This window comes from the organism of the source record quoted next, unplaced genomic scaffold (assembly GCF_019419815.1).
Source record: "Pyrus x bretschneideri cultivar Hongxiangsu unplaced genomic scaffold, Pyrus_bretschneideri_v1 Contig27, whole genome shotgun sequence".
Lineage (NCBI taxonomy): Eukaryota > Viridiplantae > Streptophyta > Magnoliopsida > Rosales > Rosaceae > Pyrus > Pyrus x bretschneideri.
In genome coordinates, this window is record NW_025999579.1 from 5,238,908 (window position 1) to 5,264,781 (window position 25,874).

At 37.7% G+C, this 25,874-nt stretch overlaps 4 protein-coding genes across 5 annotated transcripts; 2 read left to right on the top strand and 2 right to left on the bottom strand.

Annotated features, from left to right (window-relative positions):
- Positions 1–974: 974 nt before the first annotated feature.
- On the top strand, positions 975–2,429 carry LOC103950081 (CD2 antigen cytoplasmic tail-binding protein 2-like). The gene has a single exon (XM_009361238.3). The coding sequence runs from the start codon at positions 1,155–1,157 to the stop codon at positions 2,304–2,306; it is 1,152 nt and encodes a 383-aa protein (XP_009359513.2). The 5' UTR covers positions 975–1,154; the 3' UTR covers positions 2,307–2,429.
- Positions 2,425–6,921, bottom strand: LOC103950080 (probable Ufm1-specific protease). Of its 2 annotated transcripts, none has more exons than XM_048587647.1 (13): positions 6,637–6,921; positions 6,170–6,529; positions 5,357–5,619; positions 5,135–5,222; positions 4,844–5,019; positions 4,431–4,521; positions 3,982–4,107; positions 3,782–3,829; positions 3,616–3,692; positions 3,348–3,436; positions 3,130–3,241; positions 2,945–3,047; positions 2,425–2,826 (listed from the first exon to the last, which is right to left on the bottom strand). In XM_048587647.1, exons 1-13 carry the CDS (start codon positions 6,815–6,817, stop codon positions 2,597–2,599), a joined length of 1,944 nt encoding a protein of 647 aa, XP_048443604.1. In that variant the 5' UTR covers positions 6,818–6,921; the 3' UTR covers positions 2,425–2,596. The 2 variants fall into 2 exon arrangements, with proteins under 2 accessions (XP_048443604.1, XP_009359510.2); XM_009361235.3 differs by having other exon boundaries at positions 5,357–5,625; positions 6,637–6,920.
- A 1,219-nt stretch (positions 6,922–8,140) lies between these two features.
- Positions 8,141–13,618, bottom strand: LOC103950079 (protein STICHEL-like 2). Its single transcript, XM_009361234.3, has 9 exons — positions 13,301–13,618; positions 13,025–13,177; positions 11,031–12,731; positions 10,711–10,930; positions 10,059–10,244; positions 9,687–9,881; positions 8,698–9,442; positions 8,560–8,617; positions 8,141–8,413 (listed from the first exon to the last, which is right to left on the bottom strand). The coding sequence occupies exons 3-9, from the start codon at positions 12,630–12,632 to the stop codon at positions 8,339–8,341; spliced, it is 3,081 nt and encodes a 1,026-aa protein (XP_009359509.2). The 5' UTR covers positions 12,633–12,731; positions 13,025–13,177; positions 13,301–13,618; the 3' UTR covers positions 8,141–8,338.
- Positions 13,619–21,147: 7,529 nt separating this feature from the next.
- LOC103950074 (alpha/beta hydrolase domain-containing protein 17B) lies at positions 21,148–24,262 on the top strand. Its single transcript, XM_048588082.1, has 5 exons — positions 21,148–21,624; positions 22,751–22,787; positions 22,877–23,113; positions 23,219–23,266; positions 23,445–24,262. Exons 1-5 carry the CDS (start codon positions 21,323–21,325, stop codon positions 23,955–23,957), a joined length of 1,137 nt encoding a protein of 378 aa, XP_048444039.1. The 5' UTR covers positions 21,148–21,322; the 3' UTR covers positions 23,958–24,262.
- Positions 24,263–25,874: the final 1,612 nt, after the last annotated feature.

The window sequence follows — 25,874 nt, forward strand, 5'->3', positions numbered from 1 at the left end:
GAGGTTTGAAACTCTAGTCAATCTTGCATAAAAAAAATATAATGAATCCTTACCGTAGTTAAATAAATCTAATGAAAAATCAACGGTTAATTTGCACATAGGAGAGGAGAGAGTTGGTCAATTCCAATGTGGCACTATCTGCCGGGAAATGAGGTCCCTACAGTGCGTTTTGTGTTTGGGTCAATTGCAGAAGGAGATGAGATGCTGACATTTAGGCTCACAAGTTAAAATCCCATTTTGGATAACGTTTTTCGGGCATCCAACCACACCATTTTTACCCATTGATGTAATTTGGACACCCATCCACACCATTTTTACCCAAAATTTTCAATATTGGCACTCGAAAAAGTCCTCGCACAGGATGGAGAATCAATAGAATAGACCTCTTCCCCCTATTGTCGACTCGGAACAGTGCTAAATCATTTTTCATTTTCTTATTAAAAAAAAAACAAAATCAATTTTAAAAAATAAAAAAAAAATCTGAAAGAGAGAATTCTTGAGACCCGCAGCCAGCAACCCTCGTCTCTTCCGGCGTATCTCATTCCATCACCGACCATTCTTATCAACGGAAACCTCGACATTAACCGTCGTCCTTAAATGATTTTTTTTTTCTTTTATGTTATTTACAACTGAATAATTTGAAAAATTAATTGTTAATCTTGCATATAAGAATCTAATAAATATTTTTGATAGTTAAATCTTGCATAAAAACCGATCACTGGGTGGTAGTAGATACCGTTGTAGCCATCTCTAAAAATTTATTTTATTTTCAAAATTAAATAAACTAAAATAGCAAAATCTTCTTTCTTTCTTTTTTTAATTTTTAGGAATTGTTATTAACACTTCAAAAATCTCATTCTACACTTCTCACAAGTGTGTATTTCTCTTTTCAAATATAGAAAGTTTAGAGTGTAGAATGAAATTTTTAGAGTGCCAATAACAATTATTATTATTTTTTTTTTATGGATGGATTGTGTCCAAATTATCTTGTAGCCCAAAAATTATGTGAAAAAATCCCCTCACAAAAACCCCTACCCGACCACCGCCTCCATTTTCCACAGCTTTTCTCAGCGCCAAAAACGTCGGCCAGCAATTACAGTATTATACTATCACAAAAACCTCCCTCTTGATTCGATTTGCTTCCAATCTCTCCAATGGAACCCAATCTTCCATCGCGATCCAATCGCAAGCGCCCCGTCCCCGAAATCTCCGACTCCGATTCCGATTCTGACAGACCCACGGCGGAAAGGAGGGTCAAGTTTCCCAAGGGGAAGAAGGCGAGACGGGAAGACGAACCCGTGAAGATACCCCGAGCCGACGAGGATGACGACGAGATCGGGGCTGAGTTTCCGGACCCCCGTTTCGCCGCCAAAGAACGCGAGAAACGACGCCGTTTCGGTGACGACGGGATCGGCGGCGACGATGTCTCCGCCGCCGAAGTCGCGTACGGCGAGGAATTGGATTACGACAATTTCGTGGAGGACGGGATTCAGATGGAGCCTTTTAACTTGGAGAAGGAGAGGAAAGAGGGGTATTTCGATGCCGACGGGAATTTCGTCGAGTATGCTGAGGGAAATCGAGTGAAGGATGCTTGGCTCGATAGCGTTGAAGCTGGAGTTACGCAGTTACATGTTCCGAAACCGAAAGTCGAAGATGATACGGAGGATTTGCCACCGGAAGATGAAGATATTGGGAAGATTAAGAGGCGCATTGCCGATGTGCTCGAGGAAGGCGAAACGGTGTTGCAGGCTCTGAGGAGGTTGAAGGGGGACAAGAAGGTGAAGATGTCGCCGGAGACGAAGAGGATTTTCGATCAGCTGACTGAGGATGCTGTGACACTGATGGACAAGCATGGGGAGTATGATGTGAATCATGAGAAGAAAGAGATTTTCGAGCGGGAGGCTCAGGGGTATGAGACTTTAGCTAGGGCAAGACTCGAAGGCATCCCGGCCGCGCCAGTTGCTAATGATAACAATGGTGGTGAAACTGCTGGAGATGGATATGATATGTTTGGTGAAGATGATGATGAAGATGCTAATGCTGCTGCTAGACCGTCGGATTCTAACGGAGGAGGAGGAGTCGGTTCGTCCGAAGGGCAGAATGATTATGTGTTTGATGAGAATTCGGGGTACTATTATAGCAGCAGTTTGGGGTACTATTATGATCCGTCTACAGGGCTCTATTGCTCCGCTGCATCTGGGGTTTGGTACTCATACAATGAGGAGACCGGAGTGTATGACGAAGTTTCTCACCATGATCAGGTTGCTTCTGCTGCGGCTGCCACCGCTGCGGCTGCAAAGTTGTAATATCTGCACTTGTTGATGGGTTAGAATTTCAATTTCATATCAATGTCGCTTTTTTGGTATTTTTCTTGCAGAACACGAAAGATATTAGACATGATTAGCATAATTTCAAAATTAGTGCTAAAATTTAATCGCCTCCCTTTATTACTCATTAACATCTGAAACTTCAGGCCAAATTTAGAAGAGTTAAAGAATTCTAAAATTATATCGGCCGATTGAAATGCACTGTTGCTGCTGAATTTAATGCTACATTTCATAACAGGGTGTATAGATTTGATGATGATAGTGATAGATCAAACCATGTTAGGCCTCTGTGGAAGCAAAAGATTATAGAACTTATCGTGCAGAAAGAAACTCTTTCCCTTGCTATCGACAGCCTTTTTCCACCCGCACCATCCGCCACTCACAATTTTCTTGTGTTCGTCACTGCCTGTGTAGTGGGGATCGAGAATTAGAAACGCGCAATCTCCGCTTGCTTCATTGTAATCAACTCCCAAGAGGGTATATGCAAGAACTCCACCACCTACGTTCATATATCAAATCATAAGAGAGTTTTTCAATGTGTTTCTTGACCTACTTCTGCAAAATTTCCATGCCATCTTTAATCCAGAGAAAAATCAAATTTACGGGAGGGAGCTAACCGATCATAATAGGCGTTCCTTGAGTCTCAAAGTGCAAGGCCAGCTCTCGACATTTTTCGGGAAGCTCAGCTCCAGATCTGACATTCATAACTTTGCAACTAACCTGTTCAGTACAGAAACCAAACCCTGTTAAACTCGTGTGCATTACATTCGAGAAATCCGTAAACCACATTGATGATACTTACACCCAAAAGCTTGTCCAGAACAAAGCTCAACTCGATGGCACCAATCCATTCCCGCGACCCAATGAAAGAGGGATCTTTATCACCAATCTCTACAAGTGACTGCTGTATTTCCCTAATATCACTTGTCTTGTCAGATGAAATTATACGATGCTGATAAGTAGCGTCAGCGAAACAAGTAATCGATACCAAGCAAATCCTATACAGGTAAATTTATTTACCTATGCGATGGAACTTCTACGGATGTATAGTGTTGGAGTCGGAACCATGAAATAATCGTCTGTAGAGAGCGATAAGCACAACCCCAACCCTAGCAAGATAACAAAACAACGCTTAAGAAAACTGAAATCAGAGGGCATAGATGGGCACTCCTGCAAAAAATTATTAGACAGTTTTAATCCGATCATTATGAAATTCAACCTAACCGCGGCTTAACATGTATACTCGACAAGATATTACAAATACGAGGTATAGGATCTCGCTCATTACCGAGTCATTGAAGGCATCTTGTAGATAATGATGGTATTCATAAGAGCCTTGCAACAAAGACACACTGCCCCCAGAAACTGCATAAAGACGTAACAGTATCAAACAAAATTCCACTGATCAGAGGCAGGGAAAGGATATAAACAAAGAAACAAGAGCAGCCACCAACCCCCGCTGCTTGGAATCCCGATATGTACATCTTTAAGCAAAGTAGAACCTGATACAACCATAGAAATGAATCAAACGAGTTAATATCGACAAAAAAAACCAAAGAATAAGAAAACGTTTCTTTTTGGAGATGAAACATAGGGGAATAAGAGCCTTGCAACTGACAAATGGGTTTGCATATTCAATGGAAAATGAGGTTACCTTTCCGTGTTTCGTCACTCCTTACACCATCCCTCAATGTAGAGAAATCCAGAGCGTTGGCAATTCTTAGAAGAGGACGATCAAAAGGTAAACCCAGTCTTAGGTGTAAAGATTTTCTAACTTCAACTGCAGAAAGCAAAGATGAGATTAAGATAACTAATTCTAAGATCCAATTACAAAAGAAACTTGTACAAAGCTTCCTCTCCAAAAATCTCTGCATCTAATAAATAATACAACCTTTTCCACATTCACAAGCACTGAAGCAAAAACAACTTTTTAATCATGGAAGAAATGTAAGTATTTATTTTGATTATAAAAAAGAACAATCTCTAAACTTCCAGTCGGGAGCCACTTAAAACTAATCCACACTTTTTGTTTTGGAACTAGTACTCTTTCAATAAATCGATTGTTCCCTGAAAGTAGAAAAATTAATCGTTGCCACTGCCTACCTTGCTTCATTTCTGTTTCCCCGTAGTTGAGTTCATAGATAACAGTGATTGGATGCAGAACACCGGGAGGACTGAAGTGATACGGATGTAGCTGAAAATGCAATAAACCAATAGTTACTTGAAATTAGGTCTGGTTGTGCCGATAATCATTAATCACCGTATTAGACTTTTATTCAACATTTGTGTGAATTGGCATCGGATACTACGGAATGCCCGGATAGAGCTTAAGGTTTTCAAGTGTGGGCACCTAAGCGCTAGCTAGTCCAGAATTATAGGCACATGGAAAGAAAGTGTGGAAAAGAAAGTACTCTCTTATACTATAAATAATCTCATGTTTCTGAATTTTAGGTATTCAGATGGGTAGTAATAGCAAGAGATCAATATGATATTACAAAAGAAATGGTTTGCCTTACCTGAGGATGTTTGGCTAAGAGGTTGGGTAGGACTGTATTTTTCACTAAATTAAACTGATCAATCAACCCCGGGATCATTAACTTCGAAACTGCATGCCTCAGCGGGAGACCCTTGACCGCATAGCAAAGCACTTCTAGCTTAAAATCTACCACCAAAATTCTGGCTTCTTCCACAGCTGAAACCACAATTTAAAATCCATTAAACTGAGTAGAAATATAATCTCCACTAGAAAACTTCATATTCGAAAATGTATAATATGTACCTCATATGATTAAGAGTGAAAGCAATACCTGGAAAATATTGAGCAACGGGGGCTGTCGATTTTTCAGACTTATCTGAACTATTCAGCAGAACACTTACTTGGATTCTATCTGCATGCTAAGCAGGAAAGCTATTCAAAAATCGAACTCCAATATTTACTGTTATTGCTGAAAGAAGGATTAAATAAAACTACAGAAGATAAAATATTTCCAAGATCTCAATAAGCAATGAATCTCTTTCATTTTTCTTACCTCAGCAGAATATACCGGTGCACCTTTTTTACCATCCAAACAGAAGTGGGAACATGACAAAAGATCAGCATCGGACTCTTGAGCACTTTCTCCAAAAATTTTGACATTTGAGAGATCTGTGTCAAAATCCAAATCTACACCGCGGAGGATGACAGGTTGAGGTACTTCAGCAGATGTTTTGCTTAATGCTTCTACCATGTACGCAGCCCTTGGATCTTTGAATTTTGCAATAACTGCTTCAGTTGCACGTCGAAACATCTTTTCTGAATCTAATTCAATAGTACACGAAAATAAACATTAAATCAATTTCCGATGAACCACATGGATCTCTTCATCTAACAGAGTAAATAGTAGCTAAATTTCATCAAAACACAAGTATGAACTTCAAAATGAATGAAAAGGTCCAAAGCAAAAACGGAAAAGCGAATATGACCATTACAGCTCATATTTCCGTTGACTGACACTCGACAAAGCCTTCATTATTAAAGGTCAACTATGGAATCATCAAGGCCAGAAAATCTACCGCTCTACTACAAACTGGCGTTCAACCACTCCGAAAAAGCCATTGAAAATCTAAATTTCTAGATTCGGATAAAAGATGCTACAGAAACCACGTTATGCACTCATTTTAGTAAGTAAAAGCTCCTACATTGTACTTCCTACTTCTGCTCTGAACCGTCTGTCCCTCGTTCATCCACAAGAAACCCAAATCACACTAGCAAATATAACAAACTACAAAGCATGAACCAGCACCAATGCTCAATCAGATAGTTTACACAAAACTACGAAAATGCACCACCGAAAAAACCTTACCATTTGGCATGTTTACCGGATAGTAGATTGGGAGCTTAAATGGAAGCTCACACCGGAGCAGACAACCCCTCTCCCAAACATACTTTTCAGGATGATCTTCATACAATACATTCACAGCTTCAAAGCTGGTCAAGCTCGCGGATTTAGACACGAAAAACTGAATGTCGCCGCCACTAAAATCCGCAACAGCTCCAATTACCTGTTGACTGTCCAGTTTTCCTCCTTCTCCGGAGAGAAGCTTTCGCAACCTTCGAGCCGCCGCAATTGCCTCGCCAGCGGCGCTCTTTCCATCACCGGAATTCGCAACGATTAGTGCCCCGATCACCTCAAATCCTTTCAACAGTAACGTCCGAACCTCTTCTGCTCAGGTTACGGAAACCAATCAAACTCTGAACTGAAATTGCTCGGAAACACTATATTCATAGAACTTATTCAATTTTCCCGGGAAACAAACAGAATTCAGGTACCTGATTCTCTGCGGTAGTCTGGAGAGGAGGAATCGGTGTGGATGCATCTGACGGTGGAGACGACTGTGAGTGGCGGGAAAAATGGGGATCCGATCAGCCATTGGAGGCCCGCTTCGTTCTTGCAGAGGACAAGCTTAGGGCATAGAACTCGAACACTTGTACTCTCGTTTACGTTCTCCATTCACTCTGACTGCGAGCCTTGCCCAAACCAGAGCTGCTCTCGTCTTCCCGATTTCACTGCCTTCCGCCGTCTCGGAGAAGCCGAAACTTGGATAACTGAAAATCGGAGGGGGTTTATGGGCCGTTTGGGTCCAATACTTGCTTAATCGTGGTACTTTGGCCCATTGGACTTGATTGGATCCACGGGATTGTTTGAAATTTTTATTTGACATTTTAAGCCAAAATGGTCCATGAGATTTGCCTAACTCGTCACTTTGGTCTCTAAGATTTGAAATCAATAGAAGTGGTCCCTGAGATTGTCCACCGTCAATCATTTTGGTCATTCGGTGAAAAGTTATGTTAAATAAGGATCAAAATGACAAAATTACCCTTAATATAATAAACAACAGACCAAAATGATTTGATAAAAATTGAGGGTATTTTTATCATTTTATCCTTATTTTATGGAGATTTTATATGGAATGACCAAAATGATTGATTGTGGACAAACTCAGGGACCAACTCTATCGATTTCAAATCTCAAGGACCAAAGTGAGGAGTTAAGCAAATCTTAAAGACCATTTTGGCTAAAAAGCCTTTCGATTTTTAGGAGGACTAAAACCGTTTTTTGATAACTAGATCAAAGGAGAATCGAGGGATAAACAAAACATTTATGTGGAATTTTTTTCTCCTGTTATATTTTTGTTTTATTTTTTGGAACTTTTTACGTCCAATTGCTCAAGCGGGTGAATCAAGCAAATCTAGATTATTGATGCATTGCAAGACCCACATGCATTAACAATCAAGAATCAATAAACCAAGTGTTATATCCTATATGACCCAAATTTGTGAGTACCTGAAACTTTTTTTTACAGAGATTCAAATAAATGCACCTTACCATCGGCCGGGTGCTCATATTTCCTCATTTGAATAGAAAAGGGGCTGGAAACCTCCATTTTTTTATGTATGTAGGGCGAAGGTGCCGTAATAAACGATATCTTCTTGCATTGGAAGTAGAAATACCACTAAGCCGAAATATCAGTGGTTGTATGGTTAGCACTTTATTTTCTACCTTTTAGATAAGGCATGTATCCACATTTCATTTTATGCAAGGAAAGCTCCCTATGATTCCCATCAGTATTCTAGGCAGGGTAATACACTGCTTATTTTCTTTTGAGATTAATACTTCGGAGTCATAAATTGGAGAATCCAATACTGAAGAACGACTTTCATGGAATGGGCGTTTGCATTATTGGACCGGGACGCCACTGTCTAGCACCCGGATGAACCCGTTTCATGAAAGTCTTAACATTGACTCCCATCAACTGTTGTACAAAACCAAACGAGATCGGAGAAAAAACAGTTCTTGCTGGTATATTATATATAAAACCCTGAATCTGGGTCCTGAAAATATCAAAACATCAATGACACCTGTTGCAGATTGCAAAATATAGACCTAATACCATGTATGAATGTCCTTCAAGCTCCTCTGCCGCCATCATAAACTACGGCTATTTTCGCCAGGTACTACTCCTTTGTAGAACTACTTAGCAGTTGCACAGGGAAGAACCCAACACCCTAGGTTCGAGTTTTGTCGGTTATGTCTCAACTGCCAAGCCTGCAGATTTAACACTCAAATTAGTCAGGTCTTATGTCATTAAGCAGTGAAAGAACAACTTGAACTTTGTTTTTGGTCCTAAAACTTCAACAAAAGCAAATTTAAAATATTGAACAGATGATTAGTCCTTTAGTTTTTAACTATACCTTTCCCAAGTGAAGCGTTGGGGTTCTCCAACAAAGCAAGCCTGAGTTCTCCTTCAATCTGAAATTAAGACGAGAAGAATCTCAAACCCAAAGTTTAAGGACACCAACATACAGAAAGAAGACTAAAGCAACACTTACGCATTCTCATCTATACAGCTGTCAGTGTTGTTACAAGCGCCGCTGCAGAAAACATATGAATCATTACCCACGAGACATGTGCCAAAAGATGTCTTGCTTGGGCTAGATAATGCAATCGTGTTTTGTCGTTTGGTGCAACAGGTCGTCTGAGAAGCATCTGATGAACGGAACTTCTTTTGAAGCCTCAAAGTTCCAGGAACACAGTTTGGTTGATGTTCAGGTTTTTCAAAAGATAAAACATGGCATTCATGATTGCTTCCATCATCCTTCGAAGAATCAACCACTAATCCAGGTGCCTCTGATGTGTTATCTTCAAATGATCTGCGGGATGAGGCAGTCCTTGTGCTGAGAATATTTCCTTCACTATTTCTCAAAGTACTTACCACCACCATTTTGTCACTGCAGTTATGTGGCACTCGATAAGAACACTCAGACGAGCAAGGTAAAGTAGGTCTGTCGCTTAACATAGGCTTTTCAGAAGTGTGCTCAGAATAGTCTGACTCAGTTCCACGTTCTGTAGATGATTGTGATTTCTGCTGCATTCTGCGGGAACAGCTGAACAATGTAAAAGATGACTTCTTCACTTTCGCATACTTGGAATCAGAAGCACAAGGTACAAGATTGATCCTGATCTCCACATTGCAACCACATATAGATTGAAGTGAATTTGCAATGATCTTCCATGACTTCTCAGCCTTAGATACATAATCGGGATGGCAGAATTCCAATTCAGCTATTGCTAAACCTACATTGAGCATTACTCTGTTAGTGCACATGAGCATAAGAAAATCCATTTCCGTCTTTTATAAACATGAGAACATTTTGCGTGTACGCAAATGTCATATAACAAGCCAAATTAAGAAGATAAAGATGTTGATCCAGCTCATCCTGATTTCTATCTCCCCTAATTTTTAAATATGTTTGTATGTGGTTTTTACCATAATTTGACGATTAATGATCATGTACTAGATGCTAGTAGACATATGTACCTTGACCAACAAGCAAGGAAGACAATTTTCCCTGTTTCTTAAGAAAATTCTTGAGTGAATTGGATCGGCATAAATCTGTAGTTCTCTTCCATATGGCTTCCAACTTTCCATCACTATCCTTCCGCATGCCCAACTTGTCTGGTGTCTCTAAATTGCATGAACAAGTGGCACGATTCTTGAAGCTCTCCGCCATTGCTGTGGATGATATACCGCCATAATAACAAAATATATCAGAAACCAAGGAAAAATATCCTTGATATGCAAGTTCGACTAAACTAACGAGTTGAAGTTACGGATAAAGAAAGGCCTTTTCCATGAATGAAATTAAAATGTAAGGTATTCGTCAGAGTCAGCTAATACACTTATTCTCACCTCTCTCTTGTGTACTTCTCAAACACAATTTTGTACCATTTCCATCCAAGGACGAAGACTCAACGGAGCTTAGCTGCAGCAGAGCCGCAGTAAGCCATGTCGCTTGATTTTTGGACACCCTTAATTGCTTCTCAGTTTCAGAGAATATTCTCAATCCATAGCTCAGTTTCTGCAAGTCCGTTTCAGCTGCAAAGAAGAAAATTGAGACAACCACCTTAGTATAAGCATATAATCATGAGATGACAGAGTAATTAACAGCAGTAGACATAACGTAGGCACGATGACCACTCTAACCAACAAACATTTTTAAAACAGATTCATCATATACACCGAAGAAATAATAGGCATATTGAAATATTAACTTATGAGGACAATGCATGAGAAATTTATATAAGATAGATCATAGATGACTCCTTGTAACAAGTTCCAAGTAGTACTTGGTTCATCTATGAGGACACTGAGAAAAACCATTAATAATTAATTTACTTCACCATTAATCAAAACCAAAATAAACAAAATTTTGGGTCTAAAAATCATCCTCAAAAAACTATCATTTCCTGTATAGATTTCTGATGGAGCTTTTGGAGAGTAAGTACTAAGTGAGAGTAAGTACTAAGCGACAATATTACACGTGCAATGTTAGACTACTTACATGTGTGTCTACTGCAGAAATTTTTTCGGACTTCAGAAGCATTGTCCTGACATTTACCAGCAAGAATGTCCATAACAAGATTTGCCAACTGTGATATCAGTTGCATGGGATCAATCTGAGATTTCATCAACTCCCTGGCCCTTATTACTGTATTAGAAGTGTCAGATGACAATGCCAGATCTAGCAAACCGAGTAATTCATCATCCGAGACAACTCCAATCTGCATAACAACAAAACAGAAATTCTCATGTAAGTATTGGATAAATAGAGTGTGCTACATAAACGTAAATAATGAATAAAAACAGTTGCCAAGAACTTACAAGCTCGTATGCCAGGCCCATTGTGATTTTTTTACCAAGCAAACTTAGCTGATCAAGCATCATCTCTGCATCCCTAAGTGAACCGTTTGACTTGGCAGCAATGAAGTCTACAGCACCCTGATCAAATTCAAGACCCTCTTCAACACAGATTCTCCCCAATCTGCTTGCAATATCAGCATCCTTAATCTTTGGAAAGTGAAACCTTTGAGACCGTGACACTGCACTTCGGGGAAGCTCATCGACATCAGGAGTGAGCATCACGAAGACAACATGTTGAGAAAGGTTATCTATGCTATTCAAAACAGTTGCCCAAGTTTCCCCGCGCATCAGGTGGCACTCATCAATAATGAAAACCTTAAACCGTGACGAAAGTGGAGGAGTAGCTGCATTCTTAATAAGGGATCTAACCCTGTCTCTCCGATTGATTCTCACAGAATCAACTTCCTTGATGTCCCTGCTCCTTCCAGAAAAATACAAAACACATTCACAGCAGAGACCACATGGCCTATGCTCCTCATGTGAAAGGCAATTTAGTGCTGCAGCAAAAATCCTTGAGGCAGATGTCTTTCCTGTACCACGAGGGCCATGGAATAGATAGAATGAGGTTATTCTCCCTCTAGCGATAGCTCCCAAAAGAGACATCGCTACTACATTTTGTCCCACTAATTCATTAAAAGATTTTGGCCTGAATTTCTGACTCAGACTCCTAGGGTTTTCTGATCGTGGACTCATATCATTACGAATGTGTTTCGAGCTCCTCTGGTCATAAAGCGCACTCTCATCTACATTCTTGTATAGCAGAGGGTATTCGTCTACATTGAAAGGAAAATTAGCTTCTCTGAATCGAGGGGTTCTTGACCAGCAGCAGCTGACCTCGCAACTAGGGCGATTGTGATCCACAGCATCAGCCTCTTCATTTACAAATAAAGATGCACTATGGCTTGAAAGAGCATCACTTGCTGAGTGGCATGGACTGCAAACTTGACTAAAATTACCAACTTTCCTGGACGAATTTACATTATTTTTGCGTTGTGATTGTCTCTTTGATGCAATCTGATCTAATCTTTCTAAATTTGATGACCTAACAGCTGCTTCATAATCCCCATCCTCCAAACGATTGATGCCTGTCAAGGCCAATCCTTTATCCATTTGACCACCGCAGTACCTATCGCTGAGTAATTTATTTTCATAAACATCTTCCTTATCTGATACTGAAAAATCAAATTCTTCAACTTGTTTACTCCTAATTGGACGACTCTCTGTGCTTCCAATCCACTCGGAATTCTCATGCAAGATCAACCTAGATTTTCCTAAACCACGATCTAATTCAAAATCATCTATGTAATCTCCTCCTTGTCCATACAGACCCGGATTCTTTGATCTAAAAGAATGATGTTTGCCAGAGCCACCTTCTTGGAAACTATTCATGAACCGCACAGAAATGTCATTACTCAAATTCGTTTCCCAGTTCACATTCTCAACCAAAGCAGAGAACTTGCTCATAGAATTAGTATCAGGATCCCTTAGAGACCTCACCCTCCTCAGTTGCACGAGAGTTTTCGAGATAGGAATATCAAAAGAATGTCGCCGCCCATCCATCATTTTCCCAGGAAAAAAAAAACAACCAATCAAACAGAATACTCAGAATTCACCCTCTAAATCCAAATTTCAGAACCCCAAAAGAACCTATGCATTCCCGACCTGAAAGAGGCAAGCCAACAATACAAACATCAAAAAGGACAACGGAAAGAACCTCTAATAAAAAAACTGGTAAAGAACGCGGTGGCCTTGATTTCTCAGAAAACCCTAAACCACAAAACTGGAAACAGAACATACACAGACACACACACATATACATATACATATATATCAGCATTGCCATATTAGAGAATAAAAATCAAAACTTGAGCATTTTTACAGAAGCAAAGAACAATGCAGGACCTTTTTGCTACAGTATAACACCATGAAATTCACAAGAGCCACTTTCTTCTTACCTCTGGACTCCAAAATCAAAAACCCAGAAAGCCATTTCCACCATTTCCAAGAAAAAGCATCAAAACCTCACTGCTGATTACCCCCTTCCACCAAAACCTGCAGTCCCATTCCCATTAGCCCAAACCACCACCATCCAGCTCAACACCACACATCTAGAGAAAGATGTAGAGAGAGAAAATAGTCAAAGAGAGAATCTAAAAGTTCAAAATTTAAACAAAACAACAAAAAATATTCAAATGCAAACAAAAAAAGACAAAGTTTGAGCGAACCCAAACCACCGAAATAGAGATTAATCCGAACCCGCTTCGAAATTGGGGAAATTTTTCAAATGGGCAAGCGTAAAAATCGGAGTAGAATAAAACCCCAAACCCTAAAAACAGAGGAGGTCTTGGTGGTTGAGCTCCGTGGAGGAGGAGCAAGAGGCAGGGGAAGATAGAGAAGGAGCGGCCAGTGGCAGAGTTGTAAATGTGCTGAATGCGAGGGGCGGTTCGGTTAGGGAGTGCCATTCAGCTTGCGAGGGAGGAGCCGACGTGGACAGTGGGGAGAGGACAGAGATAAATTTGGTCAGAATTTTTCTGATGCTTGTTGCAGAGTTTATGTGCAGAGAGAGGAGAGAGAGAGAGAGAGTAACGTAGGTCGGCTTGTCAGTCTCGGAAACTGAGAAAGGGGTGTTTTGGTAATTTCGCACTCGGCGGTTTTAGTTAGTTTTGTCCCGGGAAAGAGCTGTGTATCTAGCGGTAGATTCCGTGCGTCCTTTTGCCTTGTTCCCACGCGCATGAGTGATTTTTTTACCATGGTTCTGGGGTTTTTTTTTTTTTACCATGGTCCTGTTTGTTTCCCGGGAAAATGGAGGAAAAGTCAAGAAAGTTTGAATTATTTGTGAGTCTGACTGTACAGTAAATTGAGGTGACTTTTTTTGGAAAAGAATCGTATCCTTTTCTTAAGGATCATAAGGATTCCGTAATTGTGTCGGTTTATCATACATCGTACGGTCAGAAATTATTTAAAATTTAAAATTCAAATATAAATAGTATTTAACAAAAACTAACCACACGATATACGATGAACAGACACAATTGCTGGATCTCTAGGAAAATGATCCAACGAGGATCATTTTCCACTTTTTCTATACACACTACTTCGTTGCTGAATTTCAATCACAAATAAACACATGTTCAAATAATTAATGGGGTGTTTTGATATAAGCGCTTCAGTTTTGAAATTCTTAGATTTAACAAACATAGCTTTTAGACTTTTTGACACACCCCAACCGAAATTAGGGCGTGTTGGCCATCACGACCCACTGGGAAGTTGTTCGTGAGTTCCCAAAAACAAAACCGTGAGGAAATGGTAAGCCCAAAGTGGACAATATCGTGCTACGGTGGTGGAGCGGGCCCGGGAAGTGATCCGTCCCGAGTCGGGATGTGACAATTTTGATCAAACATTCTTATCTAATTTTTAATAACAAAAATTACATATATTTGGTTTACCAATCAAATGACAAATTAATATCACCTAAATCCTAAAATGTAGGAGATATATTATCCCATAATTTATTTCAAACGACATTTTTCATTACTCGAATAAAAATATCATTAAAATTCTAAAAATACAACATCCTATTAAACATAACGTACCAATTATGGACATGATACATGAATGCACATATGTATTAAACATAACGTACCAATAACTTGGTACATAATTGGTGCGTTATATAATCTTAGTTTTGGTACGTATTAATATTTGGTACATTACAGATTACTAATTTTGGTATGTTATGTGATTTTTGTTTTAGTATGTACCATGATATTGGTACAATGTGTTAAACTAACTTTGGTACATACAATCTAGTGGTACGTTACCCTTAAAAAACAGAGAATTTTTCATATTAAAACTTTGTATTGAAAATTAATTATATCAAATTCTTAACAATTAATTAATGGGACAATGACTCAATCAAACTTTTCAAACTTATTTTCTTTCCACGAATTTAGGGTTTTTAGATCTGATCAGTTTCAATATAAATAACTCTTATTTTCATTTTTTTTTCTTTAAAATTTACTTAAAATGATGAGTTGGAAATTTAAAAATGACATGGATAAAGATGGAAGCACCTTAATCAAAATACAAAGCGTTTTTAATAAAAATTTGAAAAACCACAAATGTTTAATTAATAAGATGTAGAATTGGAGTGCCTTTATCTAATTTTGCCAAATTAAAAAAATAATTGGACATGTGTCCATCTATTATTAGAGGTTCAACTGCAGTTGCTGCTATTCTTTCAACAGTGGAGTAGTTTTTTTTTAATACTACAAACATATAGGTATTTGAGACTTTATGTAACATGGCCCCTTTGGAATTTCATAAACAAGAATAGTAAGTTTTGGACTTACCTATGTATGAAAATAATTGACTGAAAGTGTGTTTCTTATTGTGATACTAATATAAGTATATTATCACCTACGTAAAAGATGAAATGTATTTTTATTTTTTTTATTTAGGGCATGTTTATATAAGAGCATCTCATTCTTATGTGGCATGATATGGATTAACAACAAAGGTGATTAACATCAATTTAGAATAAATTTGAGGTTCTCTTCCAAATTATTCATTTGTTTACTTACGGAAGAGGAATGAAAAGTACTGCGAGCCCCACATAAAATTTGGAGTCCGATTAACAATGTACAATTTTAATGGAACGGACATTATTTTCATTCTAATTTATGACAAATAATAAATTGCTTGGCTTCAATTCCTCCTGCTTGCCCCAGTTCCTGATTAGTAAACATGCCCTTATGATTAAAAGCGTTTTCCTACCACATTATCCATCTTTTTATTAGTCAAAGTTAGCTAACTATTTGCTAACTTGTCAATTTTAAGACAAAATGACATGGTCGTATTGAGTCGTGTGTTATATTGAAGTTGAACTAGTCATAAGATACACACACTTTAAGCATGTCGAAATAGTTTAACACAGACACAGCTACAACTCGAAAGCATTTCTACTCAAGACTAAGTCGCTAACATTACTCCAAAGAACCCCAAAAGTCTATGATCTTTGTTGTTGTTTGCAGCTACCAAAAAATGACAATCCCTAGATCTTGTTGAAGAGAACTTGTAAGCTCTAGAGAGAGTACTACTGTACCTGCAGAAAGAGAACTGATAATATTAACTCTTTGCAGAGCCATGGGGAAGTATAAATGGCAGTGATCTATCACCATGCTTTTGCAGCTTTGAGATATGGCGTGAGAGACATGCTCCAGAAAAAGTATTGAAATGTCATGGTGGCATGGCTTTGCCAAAAAAGTAACACCTAAAATTTAACTCTTTGCATAGCAATGGGGAAGACAGCCTTCACTGCATTTGCACCTATGTTTTGACACATATATGACTTTTACCTTTATACATCCAAATAGTTGGATTGAAAATTTTCTTCGGATCCCCGACTTCGGAGCTCATGAACCAGCAATTCAGACCGTTTAATTTAAATTTTGTGGTTTTTGTTGTTCCATCTTATTGATCCACCTCACACACAATCTCTCTCTCTGACCCTCAGATATCTCTCTTTCTTGAATGATCCGAATTGCTTAGTCTGCAAGCTCTGAATTGCAAGATTCGAAGAAAATCTCGGTCCAAATAGTTAACAATAACACATTTTTCTGACAGCGAAATATAGACGGTTGGGTAGGTTGGTCCATAGTTAGTGTTGGTATTTATGAATCGTTGGCTTTCCTTTTCATTAAATTGCACCAACTGTCCATGCCGCGTAAGGTTATATATTAATGTCATTTATACGCGTGCTGGAAAAAGTTCTACAAGATCTCAGTAGTTATTTTCTATTGGATCCATATCAATTTCCTTCCAAGTCGAACTTCCCATTCAATTTCGACAAAGATTCTCTCCTCTCTGTTTTTTTCCTTCCCTCTTCTTCTGTTTGAACGCTCAAGATTTTATCTTTATAAAGAAAGGAAAAATAAGAAAAAAAATACTATAAGAGGAGGGAAGGGAGGGAAACAAAAAAGAGAGGAGAGAGAATCATTATCCTTCAATTTGGGTTATATTTATACCAACATATGTCTCACATGTAAGGATAAAGAGGTATTTCAAAAAAGATAATGCCTATGTTTCATTATGGGTAGACTCATTTGTCTTCACACTTACTGCTTTTACTGTTGAACATTACAATCATAACCGTTTATTTTTTTTTACTATCATCTAAAGATCGTATAACTATAAAAAATCATTCAATTAGGAGATTTTTTTTTTTTTTTTAAGGGACAACTAGTGACAAGTCATGATTATCCACATCTTCCAGGGGTCGAGATGACTCATAGAGGCATTTCAGCCTCCCCTTCCGTGTTAAAACAATAAACGGTATGGTAACAAGTAACATCCTCATAATGAACCATTCATTTGTTTTATGCATATAAATGACTAAAATATTTCTAAATTGAATTTAAAGAGAAACAGTTGAAGATGCTCTAAGCCAACATACCAATAGTGTTTACATTAGCCCTTGGCAATATTTTATTGTCTAGGGGGAATTACACTTGTTTTTTAGTACAAGTAGATACCGGGTTTGCTATGACTTTTCAACGAGAACCAGTTCGTGCGTATTGGTATCAGTCTCGATTATAAAAGATTTTAGATGTTATGGTCGTAGATCAAGACGGTTTGTTTAAAAAAAAAAAAGTAAATTGCTTGCTTAAGTTAAGCTTGAATAGGTAAATCAATCATTTGTCCTTGTGGATCGGACATTAATCCTCTCATGCCTACTAATTGGTGTACTTGGGATGCATTTCCTTTAGCTCCCGAAAAGGACTTCATATGGACTGGATCAAAGGGGTCGGTTATCCTAAAATTAGGATTCATTTCTTGTTGCAAATATCCACTTGTAGCATACCATATCTCAATAAATTGGCATAATTTTTCTACCGCGTGTACATTTCCATAATTATGGTGTTATTCCAAAATAAAACTTTGTTGTTCAGCATTTTGGACTAGCCACCCATTAGAAGGTATTGTTAAAAGATCATCAATTCCTAATGAAATGGATGTAGCAGTGGCTTGTCGGAATCCCAGAGTTTTTACTTGATCTAGGATGTGTGATGTATATGCCATTCTGAATAGCATTTCCTGCTGTGGTTTGAGGAACAAATGGTGTACCATTGTACCCTTGAATCCACAAGCCCTGGCAGAGGACCAAGAAATTACTCGACCCCGTACATCTGTGACAGTCACAATGGTATTGTTGAAACTTGCTTGAACATGAATAACAGGAGCATAAACTTAAACATTTCGGAGCTACAAAGATAGTTATTAAATCGTTAGCTCTTAAAACCAGCATTTTTAAGACCAAAGAGTCGGGTGGAAAAGGGGGGAAAGTTCTCCTTTCCTGGTTCTCCTGTATCGATTTCTTGGTTTTGTTGTAAACCTAATTGGTTACTTCCAATTATGTAAATCAATAGTTCAAACCGCACTCAAAGGTAGGGCATTTCCCATTTTTATAGGAACTTCTGTACCAAACACAATAGTATCTCCAATTATAGCCCCTCAATCTTCCAAAGTTCTAAATAATCTACTGATCAAACACTGCAAGGCCAAACTGCTCTACATTCAACCGTGCCACAGTAACCCCCAAAGCGATCTTCTTCTAGGGTGAAGGGCTCGTAAACCATCATGACACAAGGGAACGGGAAGCGCAATAGCAACCCCAACCTGAATAAATGTTCAGTTGCCCCCTACAAGTTTCCTACCCACTTTTTGGGCTAGGCCAAACCAATCTAAAATGTTCTGGTAAAATCCAATCTGGTCAGCCTAACATCTTCAAACTATGGACTGGGCCAGACCATATTTAGTCATAGAAAATTTGAAAAAATTGGCGTGACAAAGTGGAAAACAAGAAGATTTTGAATAAAGTAGACCAATTTGATCAAATATGAAATTAAACCAATCGACGCGTCATGTGTTAAGCCGTTAGCTCGATATAATGGTTGGATGTAGCGAAATGTGGGTAAATGCACAAAGCCTACATGTAAAGGCTTGAGATCTTGTTTTTATTGATGATTGATTTCCGCACATTGTTAAGAATAATATCACTAAATTACAGTAGTAAGTAACACGAATTGAATCGATCAAAGAAGAACAAAGAAACGTAAATAAACAAAAGTGGCTTATCAAAGAAACGTAAATAAACAAAAGTGGCTTATCAAAGGTCGAAGAATTTTATAAAAAGAAAAAAAAGGAGACATGTGAGTTGTCTCATTCTACCAAGGGAATTGTCTTGAACGTTGCCAACATGTTCCTCCCAAATACAGTCATGTTTTGTGTGAGGGAGGGACCATCCAAATGTTGTGAGTTGCTCCATGCATGCATGTTTTGATGTTTTCACATATTCCACACCAACTCAACTCTCCGGGATTCAAATTTTCCTGCAGCTTTCGAATTCCCAGACCAGCAAATGTTATAGTTTTTTAAGAATTTGTCAGTGCATGGAAGCTTTTTTCCTCTTGGATTTTTGACAAGAAAATATAAATTATATATACAGTTTAAGGAAGGGATTCCTATTTTATTTCTATTTTTTTTAATTGAGGGTTAGTTGTGGCGTCCACATTACATTAAATTTGAACGATATGAAATGTCTATTTTTCAAGTTACACCTCATAAATCATTTTTACAAAATGTTAGCCAAATTGAAAATATTTGAGGCATCTAATTGAGTTCAAAGAAATTGATGAATATTAAAAATTGCACTATGACAATTAAATGGACAGTTGGTCTCGAATTCAATTGAATTTTTGCATACATAATATACGAATCAAGGCTTATAAAATAAAAAGTTCGGATCATTGAGGTTCAATATGGAATGAGTCCTACAACTAATCTCTATTAAAATAAAATAGATTTCTTCTTAAAAGGTCTATATATATTCTTTTTGTTTCATGATTTAATCAGAAATTAATTAGTTTGCACATATGCATGGGATGATGAAAGTTAAAATGTGTAGGTGGAAAGCTCAATAAAAATTCATCTGTGTTTCTGCAGCTGCCATTCAAGCTCATTCAAGGGGATTTATTATTTTCAACCATATGGTTTGTGCGTTTTTTGAACGTTATAACTTATATCTCTCTTTTAATCTTTTTGTTTTCAGTTACTTTGCAAAGATAATTATTTATCAATTTTTGAATTAATTAAATGTATTGGATACACGTTAGAATTAGAGAATAAAATAAGAAGAAAGCTACGATGCATGCACAAAGATACAGAGGTATAACACGACATATGAATAATCAAAAAGAAGAAACGCTCTATGACTATAAGGAAGTACGACACGACAAAGCAATATGATACGAAAATACGGAGGAACATCTCCATGTTCATGCATCGTAGAAAGAGAGAGTGCATGACAGAGCTGTCTTTGAAAATGGCGAAAGCCCTTGGAAATCATGGGAGTTGAAGACACACAACTACAAATTAGGACAAATTAATAATATAGTTAAGATAATCCCTCCAAGATATACTTATTTATGCCCTTGATTTACTCCCATATACATATATTAATCCTTCCATTTTTTGACAAACATGGATATATTAAAAAAAAAAAAAAGAAGCATGGATAAATTCAATATTGCATATAGGTCAAGATCATTGATTCGACAAGTTTTGGTTGACTATGTGTTTTGATCGACGCTCAATCAAGCTTTTACGATATTACTTGTCCATGTATTTTAGTATAGGTGAATCAAAATTAATATGTACAACCGCCAGCCACCTGAGTTTATAAGATTCATCAAACCATCCACGTGGTGAGGCGGCCACTCCAAAATGGACATGAACACAAGAAGTAAATTAAATTTCAATCAATGTACATATCAACCACATACAAAGGGGATTTAATGCCAACAAACAAAGAAAAAGGAATAATGAAAATCATGAAAATAACAGGACAATAATGCAACCACAAATCAGTGCCAACCCCCACGTGACAGATACAGACTCCTCCGTTGCCACTAAATAATTTTTAATTCTAATTTTAATTAATTTAGAAAAACAAAATAAAATGAAAAGCAAAACAAATAAAAATAATTAGCGGATTAGAAATTAGCCCAACAAGAAACGCTCACTTTATTCACTCCAAGACACTGTCTTTCACTCAGCCAACAGAAAGTTGCACCACTGTGGAAATTTCAGGAATGTCAATTTGCGTCTGATCTTCAACCCCCGGAGAGAGAGAGAGAGAGAGAGATTTAGAGAGGGTAGAGAGAGAGAGAGAGAGAGATAGAGGGGAGAGAGAGATGGGTGGGGTTACTTCATCCATGGCTGCAAAGTTTGCATTTTTTCCACCGAACCCACCATCCTACAAGGTACTGAAAGACGAAGCCACAGGGCTGTTGCTACTGGATCCGCTTCCCCACCGCGAAAACGTCGACGTTTTGAAGTTTCCGACGCGCCGCGGCAATGAGATCGTCGCCGTCTATATCCGCCACCCAATGGCCACGTCCACGCTCCTTTACTCTCACGGCAACGCCACCGATATCGGCCAGATGTACGAGCTTTTTGTCGAATTGAGCATTCACCTGCGCGTCAATCTCATGGCGTAACCTCTCTCTCTCTCTACCCTTTACTCAAATTTTGAAGCTTTTATTGTTTTACCGTTTTGGCTCTCTCTTCTCTGTGTGATTGTTTTTGGGTGTGCTGATGAAATTTTGATGAATTAGCAGTTTGCCCATTTGAGAAATTTTGGTTTTGGGTCTGCCATTTGATATTTGTTGATTATTCTGGGTACTTACTCCGATGAGGAACTTGTGATTTAATTTTAGAAATATGAATGTCATGGGAGTTTTGATTTAGATACATAAAGTTTCTTAAGAGTTATGGTTAACCCAATTGTAATTTTGGCGCAATCAATCGATTAGAAACATATTTCGATTCTTTTTCCGAGTAAAGCTTGTAATTTTATACAACGAGTTAGAGTGCCATTTCGATTTTTTCTTACTGGTTGTGGTGGTTGTCAGTTTAGGATCAACGGTCCAACTGGAATAGGTGGTTTTTAAAGTGTCAAGGTTATGGAAGTGTCGAAAACCTTGTCGGTTTGAAAAGAATAATTTTTTACCATGTATTTCTGCGATGGAACCAAATTTTGGTTGGTTAAAGCTGAAATGGCAAACAGACGTGCCTGGAGAAATTGTGAAAGTTCAATTTGCACTCCCTTCAGTACTTCGGAGGCTAGCCTTGAAGACGACTTTCCTTTAGATGTTCAGATATGGATACATCACCAAAGATACCGATTATGTGCAGACCTCGGTCCAAATATGTTTGTATAATTTGAACTGGTTTATACTATCCTTCCAACTTCCAAGTTGAGTGTAACTGTTTTTGGAGGGGGAAACGGGAACTGTTTTCAGTTTTATCTTTGCATCAAGAAAAACGTGTTTAGCAACAAAATGTGTACAGGCTTTGCAGTGTACGTGCCAATCCCCTTTTTTAGAGTGTTCCAGTCATTGATGCTGGATCACCCTCCAAAGCTATGTCTGCTAGTCCAGAATATTGCTTCTGATAAAGCTCATAGAACTTCCTTTCATATTCGAAGTTATGTTTAATTTGAACTTATCTGCACAGATTGTCCCAAACCTAACACCGGAACATATAAATTTGTAGGAGACATTTTCTTTCTGAAAGAAGTGTGGAAAGCATTCTGAATCATATTATTTGAACCTGTGCAGGTATGATTATTCTGGCTATGGGCAGTCCTCAGGCAAGGTAAGTGCAGTACGAATTATCTGCTTGTGTTTCAATTTGCAATAGAAAGGTTTGTCTGATAGGCCCATCCGTGTACCTTTTTTCTGCAGGCAAGTGAACATAATACTTATGCAGATATTGAAGCTGCATATAAGTGTCTTGAAGAGAGGTATGGTGCTAAGCAGGAAGACATAATCCTCTATGGTCAGTCGGTTGGAAGTGGCCCGACTGTTGATCTTGCTGTCAGTTTGCCTCGATTAAGGGCAATTGTGCTGCATAGTCCTATATTATCTGGTTTAAGAGTCATGTATCCTGTGAAGCGCACGTACTGGTTTGATATCTATAAGGTTAGATTCTTGATACCATTTTATGATGATTTTTATCGAAATTCTTTATAAAGACAATTTTGATGCATGTGTATGTGTCTGAACCTGATTTTCATTTCTGTGCAGAACATTGATAAAATCCCACTGGTAAAATGTCCTGTGCTGGTAATACATGTAAGTACTGCCTTTTTCCATGAACTAAATTGATTGCTGGAATTTTTCTACTTTGCATACGTTTGACACGTGAATTACATTTGAGCTTTCATAGATGACTAAAGCAGAATATCAAATGGATTTTGCCAAGTTTTTATTTTTTTGTTGGTTGAAATTTCTGATTGTTATTCTTCTGCAGGGAACATCTGATGAAGTTGTGGACTGCTCACACGGCAAGCAACTTTGGGTACTTTGCCAAGAGAAATATGAACCTCTATGGCTCAAAGGCGGAAATCACTGTAATTTGGAGCTCTATCCAGAATATATTAGACATCTCCACAAGTTCATCTCAACTGTCGAAAAATCACCTTCGTGTAGGATTACTTCAAGAAAAAGCACAGGCCACAGGAAAAGCACGGACCGTATTGAACATCCTAGGAGGAGTGTCGATTTTTACGAGGCTCCAAGAAAGAGTACTGATCGGAGAGAGAAATCAAGGAAAAGCACTGATAGACCTGAAAAGCTGAATATTAGTGAATACAAGTTCAATAACATTGACAAGGTAGACAAGTTTAGAATATCTGTTGACCAGATAGAGAAGTCACGAAGAAGTGTGGAATACCGTCATGAGAAATCCAGGAGAAGCGTAGACTGTCAGCTAGAAAAACCACGGAAGAGCGTTGACTGGCTGGACAGAATTCGACCTAGGTAAAATCTCGGGTCAAAGGAATTGGGATTGGGACAAAGAAACATAGAACAGCAGTTGGATATGGGGAAAATATTTGGGATCTAACTTAAGGTTGTAGAGTTTGGGGTTTCAACAAAAAGTTTGTGGTTTTTCGGAATGTGCAATCTTTGTTATTTCAAGTTCACATGTAACTTTGTCATGGCTTACTTGTAGAGTTTTGATTTGTTTTATGGGTCATTTTTTCCCTTGATTGTTAATGACAGAACTCTAACCTCTTTGTTTTTCTGCATTGAAATTTGAAAGGAAATGAAACTCGTTGTTTATGTCAAGGAATATGAATATCGTACCATTCGACCGGTATTCACCTCTTGTTTCTCTTCTTCTTCTTCTTCGACAGCTTACAAGCCTAGGAACCATTGCTCCTAGACACAGAAGAGAAGGTTTTTGATATAAAAGTATTGACTGAACCCAGAAATAGAAAACCGATATGAGCTGCGTAGTCCTAAACCCTGCAAGTGCATGCAGAAACATAATTCATGAAACCAGATATCTTCAACTTCAAGCAAGCTCGGTGACTAGCTTGAAAAACTAAAGCTGTTTCAGTTTTCAAAGGTACTGAGCTTGCAAGCTTGCTTGAAGTTGAAGATTTCTGGTTTCATGAAGTTTTTGTTGCACCAATTACAGTCGATAATACAAAGGTTAACCACATTTTACACTTTTATAGGTTTGAGTGATGTTGAAAATGGGTCACGATCCTTTTCCGGGAAGGAAATTTCGTTGCAGATTGTAAAATTTTGGCGAACGAAGATCATAACTGCTGCTATATATTCCACGGGATGCCGCCATGTCATGATTAATGTCTCTTTGATTAGATTAGAAATAGATTTTTCGATCTCCAAAAATATCGTTGCACTCGAACAAGACTATATGGCCGATGTTTACTCATCTTTTAAGTAGTCAAATATTATTCAATATGGACAAGACACACCCACCGCAACCCACCGTCCATGGTAGCAACTCTGGTGGTTGTTCTTTTAACCAGCCATCTGCCCATATTTAAATACCCTAGCTAGAGAGCCTCTTAGATTAACTCACTCCCATTACTGCACACCGCCTCCGTGTTGAAATACTAATGCAAAGTTGTATTAATTGGCAACGCAAGTAGAATTAAAAACTGAAAATATGAGTATACCCCTTGGAATTCAATTTTCATTAACTAAAACCCACAATTGTAAAATTTTCTAATAAAAGCCCAATGACTAGGCTCCAACTAAGCAATATCTATAATTAAGTATGACTTGGCAAAATTGGTATTTTTGTATGTCTAAATTACCCCTAATATCATTGACTTTGGGTCTATTACTTGTTATCTACATTTATTATATATTATTTCATTCAATTAAACGTTTTGAAATGTTTGTGCAGATTTGGAAAAGAAAAATTTTAGTGTCATGATTTCAACATATTAATAACAAAAGTTACATGATATTAGAGTTTTGATTCCTTATGTAGTTGTTTTCACATTTATGTAAAAATGAGCATTTTTTTTTTCTTTTCAAATAATTGTAACAGGTAAATTAGTATTTTTCACAAATATACAAATGTTATTTTATTCAAAATTACCAATATTTTACATATATAAAATAAAAATATAAGTTTCAGGTAAAATAATACATGCAAAATAATTTACCTACAAAATAAATAAATAAATACTATTTGATTCAAAAGTTAATTAAGCTTTTTGCATACACATATATATAATAATATCAAAACGTGCCTAACATATGTAATAATACATACAAAATAATTTACCTACATAATAAATGAATGTTGATTGATTGCAAAAAACACATAATAATAACAAATGTGCCTAGTATATGTAATAATACATGCAAAATTATTTACCTACAAAATAAAAGGATGTTTTTAGCCAATTGATTC